Source organism: Juglans regia, chromosome 6 (assembly GCF_001411555.2).
Source record: "Juglans regia cultivar Chandler chromosome 6, Walnut 2.0, whole genome shotgun sequence".
Taxonomy (NCBI): domain Eukaryota; kingdom Viridiplantae; phylum Streptophyta; class Magnoliopsida; order Fagales; family Juglandaceae; genus Juglans; species Juglans regia.
In genome coordinates, this window is record NC_049906.1 from 2,948,529 (window position 1) to 2,961,393 (window position 12,865).

At 37.0% G+C, this 12,865-nt stretch overlaps 2 protein-coding genes across 5 annotated transcripts in view; both read right to left on the reverse strand.

Annotated features, from left to right (window-relative positions):
* LOC108990529 (wall-associated receptor kinase 2-like) overlaps positions 1–12,865 on the reverse strand; it is a 329,567-nt gene that overhangs the window by 51,476 nt on the left and 265,226 nt on the right. The gene's annotated exons all lie outside the window — the stretch shown is intronic.
* LOC108996798 (wall-associated receptor kinase 2-like) lies at positions 4,714–10,351 on the reverse strand. 4 transcript variants are annotated; one of them, XM_018972807.2, is made up of 4 exons: positions 10,269–10,351; positions 8,135–9,318; positions 7,588–7,764; positions 4,714–6,194 (listed from the first exon to the last, which is right to left on the reverse strand). In XM_018972807.2, exons 2-4 carry the CDS (start codon positions 9,270–9,272, stop codon positions 4,990–4,992), a joined length of 2,520 nt encoding a protein of 839 aa, XP_018828352.1. In that variant the 5' UTR covers positions 9,273–9,318; positions 10,269–10,351; the 3' UTR covers positions 4,714–4,989. The 4 variants fall into 4 exon arrangements, with proteins under 4 accessions (XP_018828352.1, XP_018828354.1, XP_035546433.1 ...); XM_018972809.2 differs by having other exon boundaries at positions 8,135–9,321; XM_035690540.1 differs by having other exon boundaries at positions 8,135–9,846.

Genomic DNA, 12,865 nt, shown 5'->3' on the forward strand with positions numbered 1-12,865 from the left:
CTTCTCCCTCAAGCCTCCGCCGCCCACAGCCCGGCGCCAACGATCCCACCACGCCGCCCCCACCTCACCTCGACGACTACCCCCTCCTCCCCGAACCCCACGCCGATCTCTTTCCTTTTCCCCGAATCTGGCCCCACCTCTCTCTCTCTCTCTCTCTCTCTCTCTCTCTCTCTCTCGGATCTTTCTATATCGCCAGCGTTTGGGGCACCATTCACTACAAATCGTTGCATATAATCTTTTGCAGCGACAATTAATCGCTGGAAAAGAGAAAATCTTATTTGTGACGATTTTAACAGCTGTAAAAAATATTATTCACAGCGAATTATGAACATGCTGCAAATAATATTAAGATATTTGCGGCGATTTTTTGTGTATTCGCGACAATATAAAACGCTACAAATACTTTTTCGCAGTGAACCGAGACTGAAATCCCAATGTTATTTGCAGCAAAATTAATAATATCAGAGGCGAAAAAAATCGCTGTAAATAAAAATTTTTGGCGACGAATTTTGTGTTTCGCTGGCTAATAGTTTAAAAGACTTTACAATTGCGACGAAAGGCCGGCACAACATAAATCGCTGCAAATACTTATTTGCAGCGTTTTTTGGGATTATTTGCGGCGAGTTTAAGCGCCGGGAAAGACCCTGTTTCTTGTAGTGAAACTTAGTTATATGCAACACTTAATCCAAACAAAATCCGAATCTTTCATCATCTTATTTTCGTTACCAAACACCGCTTGAGGAATCAAAAGTAAAATCTTGCAAGAGTTCCAATTTTTTAAATTTAATTTTATCAGAAACCAAACAAAGACAATACCTTTTTTTACGACAGAATCAAACTGCAGTTTCTATGGTGCTATGCCGTGGAGGAAGGCAATGCACAGTGGGTATAGGAGCTTGAGCGAGATCCATGAGGGGGAGAGCAGATTGACGGTCACAGAGAGGGAGAGCTTCGGTGGAGGGGCTAGGGACCGTTGTGGGGTAGCTACGCCGGTAGCTGGAGGTGGTGCTGCGACTGCGGACGCGGCGGCAACGGGAATCCGAGGGAGAAAGAAATTCGAGGAAGAAGAGAGAGGGAGATCTGCTGCAGAGAGAGAAGCCGCGAGAGAGGGGCTTGGCTGGGTTGGCGGCAACGGTGGAGGTGGACAGTGTGTCTCGACGTGGGGGTCTAACACGGTGACGGTGGGTCGACGGCGTGGGTAGAAGATTAATGAAACTTTGATGCGCTCTATATATTTTGGTAAATTAAGAAGTTATTGAAGTTAGGATTCATGCAAGTTTGAAAAATAAACGAATTGGTGAATCTTGAATCTTCTGATCTGATTTATATTCTATGTCATATTATGGTTTAAAAGTCTTAAAATCATTATAAATTACCTCAAGAATTTCGTTCATTAGCCACAATAGCTCCTATAATAGACCACTGTAGCTATGTGCATACATGCAGTATCTTATTGTAAGGACCAGAAATAAATTAAATTACTAATGGTAATATCAATTACGAGAAACAATCCTACCGGCCACCTATTTTTTCATAATCACTCTTGTTTATAAGATTACATTTTTTCCTTGGGTTTTTCAATTCAATCGAGACCATCAATTTCCATGTCTTCTCCTGTTGCGAGCGTGAGATCAGGGAGATCAGCCTTAATGGCTCTCACATCTTGTCTACATTCAATGATATTACTCATTCCCCCGTGACTCCGTTGTTCATCTTGGGGCTATTAGCAAATATGTTTTGAGAAAATTAAGAATCTACACATAATTCACAGTTAATAAAAACATTGTACACATGATGAGTAGTACTACAGGACTTGCTCACTCGTACATTCAAAAGCTCAAAATAATGCAAAGCAGACCATGAGAGAAAACTTTTAACATACAAAATATGGAGAAAACTTAAACAATACATGCAAAGAGACCGAAATCTACCATCATTAGTTGACTTGGTGGAAGATCCTGGCTGATTGAGTCTATAGGTTTTAAGGACTAAATTAAGGATTATGTACTTAATCTTCCATTGGTTTTAGTGTGTAAAAGATGGTCGATTGAAGATAATCCTTAAGTCCTTAGTATACCAGCGAACTTTTAATAGCAACCCCTCTATTATTGGCCAACAATATCCCTTTGTAAACAACACCATAGCCTCTTGGCCAATGACTCTACTCTTGTTGTAATTTTCAGTTGCCTTCTCAAGTTCTTCAGTGTTGAAGATTTTTGCTGTCTCCATGGATCTTGCGTGATTTAGAAGTCTCTGCTGTAACATTAGGCCACGATTGTTTTGGAACCACTTTTCTTTGAGTTTAATGAGCTTTCTTTTCTGCAGTCCCCAATATACCAAAGAACTTCTGACAAAGAGCACTAAGAGGCCAATGCTTATACCTGTCCATATTAAAACATGCATTTTGACCATTTCGATCGTTTTGTCACTAGCTCTGCCCCATGGTTGCTGGCGACGTCGCATGAAGCTTCTAGTCAGTCTTCTCCTCCGTTTCTCTCTCCATATCTCCCTCATACGCCTCTTCTCTCTTTCATTCTCTTGGTAGCCAATCTGGCGACGCCGTGCCACCATCGCTTGCCGCCGTTGCTCGCTGTGTTGGTCCGACATAGGCAGCGGTGAACCCCTCTCTCTCTCTAGGATTCTCCCACCTCTCGAAGACCTCTCTCTGTCCCATGTCCTTCGATTCTCCCAGTTAGGGCTTCTAACGCCACCGTTCGCCACCTCGACATGCACACAGTACCGCCGAGGAACCCCCACATCTAGCTCACTTCTGTAACCCTCTCAGATCTGCCATCGTCAACGCCTTCTTATTGCCAACAATATAACTCGCTCTCTTTCTCTCTCTCTCTCTCTCTATTCCAGTGGTGGGTGTCAAGCTCTCGGCAATTGCAACGAGTAGGGGTTTAAACTCAAACCGAAAAACTGGAAAACGAACCGGACCGGTTTTGAACCGGTCCAGTCTGGAACCGGTTTTTAAAACGTAAAAACCGGCCGGTTCCGGTTCCGAGATTTTTTGGACCGGACCGGACCGGTTGATTAAAAAAATAAAAAAATAATATTTTTATATATAAGTTTTATACAAAATATTTTATATATATTAAATATTAATATATATAAGTTTTATATATAATGTATAATTATAAATTTTTATGTGAAATTTTATATATAACATATATATTCATATATGAAATAATTTCTTATTATAATTTATAAATTATTACATAAAATGTTAATACTAAATCACTAAAAGTTTATAACTAATACTAATATGTAACTTATAATTATACCAATAGTCTAATATTAATACTATTATATAGTCTAATATATTAATAAAAGTATAAAACAGTTTTTTTTTAAATCAATTTTTTTTTTTATAAACAAATTTTTAATGATAAATTGTGAAATTTACATTTTAAAAAAACTGGAAAATTGGACCGGACCGGACCGGAAACCGGTACAATCGGAAGTACCGGTTTAGGAGAGTAACCGGTGCGTAATCGGTTTTGAAAAATACAAAACCGGTACATACTGGTTCGGTCCTAGATTTTATCCAAAACCGGACCGGACCGGACCGGTTACACCCCTAGCAACGAGGGAGGAAGGGTAAAGCAGAGACCTTTGGAAGAGTAGAGAGAGAGAACGACAAGAAAAGAAGGAAATCGTGTGGGGAGAGACTTCACTCTCGAACGATTAGCGAAAATTAAATGATAGTTTTTAGTTGATGTGTGATAAATTTGATTTTGATTATTTCAGTTTTCATTGCTATTTTTATTATTATATAATAATAAAATAATATGAAATAAATTTAACTTTACTTATTATATTTACATCAAATTTTTATATTGAATTATTCATTTATTTATTATATAATAATATTACTTTAAAAAATATTTAACTACTTTAACTAATTAAATTAATGTTATTTCATGTGAAGTAGATAAGAAAGAGGAAAGAGAAATAATTGATGAAATATGTATTTAGTCTATTTACAGTAACTTTCAAATTTAAAAAATATTTTGAAAGTCACTCTAGTTAAAGTCAAATTATTTAAAATTTAACTAATTTATTGTGATCATATTTTCTTTTCTAGTAGCTAAATATTTAATAAATTTAATTTTTAGTTAATCTATTGATGATGCTATGTGTAATGATGTGGGCATTCCATTGTGAGAACTTAGATTTTTTCAAGATGATAATGTTCTCTTTTACTTTGTCTTCACAGATGACACAGCCCATTTACACAATTCTTTATAATTTCGTTTTTAATCATATATATTTTTGGAAAATAATCGTAATTCTACATCTTAATTGAAAAAAAAAATACTTTCCATTTAAAATAGAGTTGTAAAATATTTATATAAATAATTCGTGTCATTATTATTACAAGCCATTAATTGGTAGCTCCAAATGAAAAGAGTACGAACTTATGGGTTGTTCGTGATGAGTTGTCATTAACATCAAACGGCTGAAATTAAACTGATAGAAATAAACAAGTTGGCCGATCGAGACCCATCAATTTCTATTTCGTTCTCCTATTGTGAGCGTGAGAGGAAAAGAAGTAATGTCTCTCACAAGTCTACATTAAATGGTATTACTATTAATGCATGCCCCCATCGCCCATCTTGGGGCTGTTAGGAAATATGTTGTTTTTAAAACGAAGACAAATGGAAAGAAAGAACATGATGAAAGTATAAATTCTTTTATCACCAAACATCTACCCATAATTCACAAATAAAAACTTAGAACACACATGATGAAAGGACGACCCAGCTCAAAGCGCACACATAATTGAGCAATACTAGACTTGCTCACTCGTACATACAAAAGCTCCCAATAATACAAATTAGCAGACCATGTGAGAAAACTTTTAACATACAAAAAGATCTATATTGAGAAAACATGAACACTACATGCAAAGAGTCCGAAATCTACCATCATCCGTTGACTTGGAGGAAGATGCTGGCTGATTGTGGTTCAAGGACTAATGGATTATCTGCCATCATCTGTTGGTTTTAGTGCTTGATTCCCCATACTATCAATGGTACTTGTGGAAGAATAGCCAACGCCAACATCAATGCTTAAAGAGTGTGTGGATGGATGAAGAAAATACTCACTCTCTTCTGTGTTGAGATTAGCTTCTTTCCTCGCCTTCTTTCCCTGAACTCTCAATCCATCAAGCTCCACTGCCACCTCCTTCATACTAGGCCTATCATCTCCTTTAACACTTAGGCATCTTTTTGCAACATTAGCAACTTTCTTTAGTTCTTCGATATAACTTCCATTGTGAATGTTGTCATCAAGAACTTCTACTAAGCGATCATCTTTTACCATAGAAACAAAATATGTTGCCAAATTTCTCTCACTTTCAGGCCTATCCAAGGAAATCACTTTCTTACCAGTCAGTAACTCTGCCAATACAGCACCAAAGCTATAGACATCACTTTTTTCTGTTAGATGACTAGTATGAAAGTATTCAGGGTCCAAGTATCCTAATGTCCCTTGCACCAAAGTAGTTAATTGTGTTTGATCAAGAGGAACGAGTCTTGAAGCTCCAAAATCTGATACTTTTGCTGTGTGGTTTTCATCCAAAAGTATATTTGCAGTTTTTACATCTCGGTGTATAATTGGCATGGAAGCTTCAGAATGTAAGTATGCAAGGGCCCCTGCACTTTCTGTTGCTATCTTAAGACGTTTGTCCCATGAGAGTAAGGAAGATCGGCTTTTATCATGAAGATGTTCAGAAAGTGTTCCATTTGTGATGAATTCATAGACTAGCATGGGCACTTCTGTTTCCAAACAACAACCTAATAGTTTAACAACATTTCTATGGTTGATTTGAGTAAGCAAAATCACCTCATTTATGAATTGCTCAATCTGACTTTGATCTCCAATTTTTGACTTTTTAATCGCAACCACTCTATTATCCGACAATATTCCTTTATAAACAACGCCGTAGCCTCCTTGGCCGAGGACTCTGCTCTTGCTGTAATTGTCGGTTGCCTTCTCAAGTTCTTCAGTGCTGAAGACTTTTGCTGTCTCTGTGGATCCTGTTTGATTTGGAAGTCTTTGTTGTAACATCAGGCCACCATTTTGTTGGAACCACTTCTCTTTGAGTTTAATGAGCTTTCTTTTCTGCAGTACACAATATACCAAAGAACTTCCCAGAAGGAGCACTAAGAGGCCACTGCTAATACCTGTACATATTAAAACATGCATTTTGACCATTTCGATAGTCTCAAATTTCTTGTTTTATCAATCCAGTTGTATGTATGTCTTATTTTGTCACCCGATACAAGTACTTCGAGAAGCTTGAGAACCACATAAGTGACAATATCTTAAGATAAGTCAATTACCAAGATTTGAATTAAAGCCTAGCCAGTGGTCGGGAAACAAAAAAGGGAATAGAATTAATTATCATTTAGCTGCTGCTTCCTATATATTGCAAGCTGCATGTTGTTCCTATACTATGTGTCGTATCTTTCATTGATGCCGTGCTGAGACACATGATCTTGTACTCCTAGAGACTCGTGACGCGGTTCATTGTTAGGATGAGTACTCTAGCTGGCATGTGCATTAAGCTTCTTGTATACTTCCTTGTTAGGAACAAACTTAGAAGTTTCTATAAAAGGAACTTATAAGCTGTTTTCCTAGAAAATTTATGGCTAGCATATGTATTTATTTTTTAATTTTTTTCAGGGTCAAAGAATATTTATTTGTCGATATATAAAAGAAACGAAGGGAAAATTGTGTTATCTATTAATATTTTTTTATTAAAAGAAATGAAGGGACAAATGCTAACAAAGGGAAAAATTCCTTGAGTACTAACACTTGTTTGGCCAATAATTTTTATTTTTATTGTTTTTAAAGAAGAGGGATAGTGTCCTAATTTTATTGATTTCCTTCATGCAGAGTACTTCCAAGTTCCAATGAAGGAATACTATATACAAATTAAAGGATTGATTTGGCCAAGGTATAATCATAAAGAGCATGATCTTAATCCTTACGAGGTTACATATACTATTGTAAATTTGGTGTTTAACATACTATTTATTACAAAAACTAAAATATCAATACTATCTTATCTAAGTTGATGTAGCAATTTTCTACATGATCAACAGTGTATATGATGTGGGACTAAATTAAGAAGCTTATAAATAAATTTAGAGTAATGCTAGATACAGTTATGGGTTGAGGATGCACCGCCCACTCCTTTTGAAAAAAAGTGGATCAATCCATTATTAAAAAATTATTATTTTTATTCAGATCTTATATTTATTCAATTTTTTCAAAAAGAATGCATGACCCAATTTTATTCCTATATTTAAATCAGCATCCGAGAGGACAATTTACCTATACCACATTGACTTTGGGTCGAGTTATACTTCTTACTCGAATGTGTTCTCGATTTCCCACTTTTTTCAACCAAATGATTACTGGGAAAAGTAGTGATGAGGTTGGAAAGCCAAATCCTTAAATTTATGTAATTTCAAAATTAGAAGTTCAGCAAAAAATGAACAAAAAAGAGTTTAAACATTAATATAGCATGCGCTATATTATATTTAATTAATTCTATTAATACATACGTACCGAGTGCAATAGCAATAATTCTAGATTGGCTTTCTCTAGGTCTGCAACCTATGCCGGGTGGCATCCTCCCATCTCCTTCGTACCCATGTCGACAAGTACATGTGTAATTTCCATCAGTGTTGGTGCATGTTGCATTACCAGCGCAAGGTTTCTCAAGCGAATTGCACTCGTCGATATCTGAAACACAGCGGTGCAGACAGCCACAAACGTCACAAGATCAATGACATTATATATATATAAATAATAAAGATAAATATATATTTATATGTATATAATATGAGAAGTGATTTATGTTGTCTTAGGCTGTGTAAAGTCAATCTCGCGTATTCCAATTTTAAAAGAAATTGATAATTTTGAGACTCATGAAAAAATTTGATTTTTAATCGCGGGCCTAATTCCTTGCAAAAAATAAAAAATGTGAGTCTTGCATATTTTAAAATTGTATCTAGTATTACTATATACATTATATATATATATATTCAAATTACCATCTGTATACTAAATTGATGAGCCAAATTAAGGAGAAAATAAGGCTTAGCTAGATTACCTTGGCAACTGTCAGGTCCAACAGGGAGGTATGGGTTCCCTTGATAACCATCGGAGCAATTGCAACGATACCCAGGGCCGTTGCTGGAATTGTAACAATAACTATGCGTTGCCTTACATGCGTAGCTATTCTTATTTTTCTTAGCATCTTCGCATGTCTCATTCCCAACTGCCCAATCAAGCACCAGGGGTACAGTCTTTCTATTTAGTAAATTTGAGAAATCCGAGGATGAAAAGTTGTATGCTTTTTCGTCCACTATAAAGCCGTAAGCACATTCACCGATGTCAAGAGTTTTCGTGTTGTACTCGCTCAAACTCCGAACACTTAGATCAAATTCGGTCGGTCCATTCGGGATAGAAGTCTGACAACAGCCAATACCAGAGCATGACCCGTTAACCACATCGCTGGCATTGGAGTTACAGAGTGATAAGCATCCAGTAGTGAAGCCCTTTTGTTCCACAGAGCCTTGAATAAACGAATAAACGCCACAACCCACGGCAGTAATCTTGTTCCTCTTATTTGAAATGCGAAAATTTGACAGCTTGAACAAGGCAGAGTTGCCACTGTAGTTGACACTTATGCTAATAGGCTCCCGGCCATCAGAGATGCATCTTGAGTAAGGATCCCCTTTAGAGCATGGCATAGCTTGGTTGGTGCTTTGCGGTATCGGTTTTCCTTTGTTGCCGCTGTGCTCGAGGACAGAGGTGCCAGCGTCCTTGACACTTCTACGAATAGGCTCCCGGTCATCGTAGGTGCATCTTGAGTAAGGATCCCCTGCAGAGCATTGTTCAGCCTTTCGTTTGTTGCCGCCCTTGCTGATCTTGAGTTCTTTACAAAGACTGGCTACGGGGTTTGAGACTCGCAGTTCCCCATCCAATACTGATATGTCCTCGACAAACATTTCAGGGCCCAGAGATGGTTTTGGCCCATGTATTATTGTGTTGTTACAAGTGATGAGAAATGTTGAGTCAAGGTAACAACCCTCGCTTGTTCCGAATGGGTAGGGGATTTCAACACTTCCACATCTACGGTCACATCCTGAATTGGGTTTAGATGCTACTGACGCTACTAAAATCATCAACACGATCAGTTCCCCAAGTACTAGCAGAGGTTGCAAAAGGTTTCCATTGAAGGCCATGGTTTTCCTTCAATTCGCGTGCTTTCTTAAAAACTAATTACTTGTGCTGCTGGCAGTGTCGAATAATTAGAAAAAATACAGGCCGTATGGTGTAAACCAGGCAAAGATTACAAGGGACAGTACTGTTCTAAATAGATGATATTTAAAGAACTTTAGATTATCTGTCTCCTTGACGGATTATTTTTCTGAGCACTAAAAGAGATAATTAATTGCATGAGAAAATAACTCTCCGTATATAGCTGCAGGTGTATGATCCTCAGCTCTCGAATTTTCACAACCTCGAATTTTCAAAACACTTAAAACTACTTCAACCTGGTCAGCATATTACTCTGTCTCGGAACTTCATGACATACGGCTTTAACTAGCATCGATTCACGTGGTCTCTACTCTTTTCATCAGTATTGTGATCTCCTTTTGTCAACTCGATCTCTTGTTTTTGTGAGATTAGATGAAAATGTTGAAAAAAATTTAAACTTGAAAAGTGTAGTGTTTCAGTAATGTTTGAGAATTCTCATGTTTGCACATTGAAACACGTACACGTTGAAACGCAAATAAGTTTGACCCCATGAGTGATCTGCAAAAGCTAGCAAACTTAAAACCGAGAAAGCAGATGGTCCATTAACGCAAAATAAAACCGGACTGAGTACATAAACATGCACATGACATCAAAAACATTTTCAGGAAAAAAAAGCGGCTCAATTTGTAGAAGAGAGAAACAATGAAAAACAGGCAGTCGTATATCATAGGACTTACGATATTCTATACACCAAACAGGCAAACACAGAGAACGAGACCTGGCAAAGATTACAAGGGACAGTGTTCTTATAAATAGATATTTTAAACTTCAGATTATATGTATGTCTGATCCTTCATTGTCAGGAAAGTAAAACGAATTCTTTTTCACACGAGCACTAAAAGAGAATTAATGGCATGAGAAGATCATAACTGATCTCTATACATATATATATATATATATGGCAGGTCTATGATCCTCACCTCTCTCGCGCTCTTGAGCACCTAGCTAGCCTCTTTGGAATATTATCAGCCACTTCCTTCAGCTGCCAGGCTTTCTCTTTATCTTTCGCTCTACGTCGTTCAAGAACTTTAAACAACCTGTTATCCATTTATAAACAAGGCAGACTTGTGTCCTCCAGCCAATTTACATATATTTTTTTTAATTTCCCCTTAGCGGCCGTAGGGCCGACCACTACTCCAAAGCTATCAGTATCACATCAAAGCAAACTGGCGTCCTTTAGCGCCCATTTCTGATACAAGGCAAACCAAGTTTTGGCAAACCAAGTTTTTCCTTTAGATACCCAATGGCCTCTTGTGGCATGCTTAGAGTCATAATTAAAGGCTTGTTTGGAAATAAGTTTTCATCTCAAAAATCTCATATTATCTCATCTTCTTCTAAATATCAATCAAATACAAATACTTTTAAATTTAAAAGTAAAAAAATAATTATAATTTTTTCAAATGTCCAAACAAAAATAATATTATAAAACTATATTCTAACAATATTTTAATTATATAATATTTTTTATTCAATTTTTTCTCTCTCATTTCCAAAAATCTAAAAGATACTTAACTCAAACTATCTCATTAGAATTTACAAACTATCTTACTATTATTCACAAAATTCTCACGATCCCACTCCCCAAATGAGCCCTTACTAATATTTTTTTATGCCACTTCCTTCAGCTGCCCCGCTTTCTCTTGATCATTTGCTCTATGCCTTTCTTAAGAACTTGAAACAATATATTCTTCTTTAAAGAAGAAAGATATACATATATAGACTTGTGATGTAACACCCCGTATTTTAGTGTATTTTAATGAAGGAATTATTTTTATTGATTCAGAATTTATTCCCTTGTTTTAAAATTATTGGATTTTTAATTAGGCTATTTTTATGATTTTTAGTTTACGAAAATTATTTTTTGAAGTGCTTTCTTTAAATTAATTATTGTTATGCGTTTAAATTTCTTCTCGAATTAAATTAACTTGTTGTTGGGTTTAATTATTTATTTTCATTTTAATCACTGGGTTTGAATTATTTTATTTCACTTGCTGTTTTAAAATTGTTTCCGTTGGATCATTTTTGTGACCCAAGTTATGAGGATTGGACCTCATTTCTTTCCCTATATTTTCTTTTTCCTCTTTTCTTTTTTCTTCTTTTTCTTCTTCTTCTTTTCTTTTCTTTCCTTTTTCTTCTTCTCTCCTGGCCATCTCCCGCACGCAAGCTTCTTCTTCTCTCTCTCTCTCTCGCCGTGCGTTGGTCTCTTCCCCAGCCCACCGCCGTCGCGCCGCCGTGTGCGACACCGCCCACCCCATCGTGCTCCCCACCGGCCGGCGACCTCACCCCTCCAATCTCAGCCTCCCTTGTGCCGCCGTTAGCCACCACGAAGCCATTGAAGCCGCGGCGTTCCATGCACCACCGCGCCGCCGTCGCACCACCTCCGGCCACCATCTTCCTACCACTTCATTCCCGACCTCTTAGCAACCCAATGGACCCAACCCCGGCTCCGATCCGTCACCGGTGAAGCACAACCAAGCCCATCTTCGATTTCGGTATTTTGGCCTAAAAACACCCCTTGCGCCGCCACCCACAGCAAACCACCACCTCCATTGGCTTCACTGACCTTTCTAGGCCCTACCCTATCAATTTCGGGTCTTCGTTTGCAGCCGTTGGAAAGTGGGTATCTGTGACCCACGGCCACAGTGTATTTTTGCATTGTTCCGCAACTATTTTTTCACTTCTTGCGCCTCCGTGATCCTCCATAATTTATTATATAGCATTGTAAGTATTTTCCAAAGAATTCTCGTGAATTTAATGTATTTTTACACTAGCACATTACACTGTATTTAATTGCTGATTGGTTTTGCCGGACTGAGTCTGAGGAGTAAGTGGGATTGATTGGATTGGGTGATGGAGTTGTTAGCATGATTGGTTTAGACTATGAGATTTGTTGGCGGTTTGGGTTTAAATATTGGTGTTTTGTGTGTGACGTGGGTTGTGGCGGATATTGGTGATTTTAGGAAGTGACGATATATTTTGGGATTATGAAGGTTTTAAGTTTTGAGAAATTTAAAATAGGTTATTTAAGAAGCTTAGCTTAAATGTCGAAATATATGATTGATTGGAAACTTACGGAAATTACGTGATTATCTTTATAGGTGACGATTTATAGTCGACTCGACATATTTGAGGAAAATTTTGGAAAAGTTAAGTCGTCCAGGTAAGCGGGGTTCCTATGCTAGAATTGCATAAAAAGAAATGAACTGAGGTTGGTTTGTAAAAATGTGCATGTTGTTTTAAAAAGAAAAAGTGAAAAACAACCTCAGTATATGTTTTGCATTCCCTCATGAGATACATATGAAAGAGAAAAGAAATGTTTTTTTTTTTTTTTACATGAAATGTGTAGACATGAGCAATATTTGACATGTTTCTGAAATATGCAAAAGTGCGAATATGATATCATTGAAATTTTATGCATGTGATATGAAATGATTGGATCTGTTTTTGATCAAATAGAAATGATATGAATATGTTTCGCACGTGTTTTTATATGATATGGATATGATAAAACTTTGGC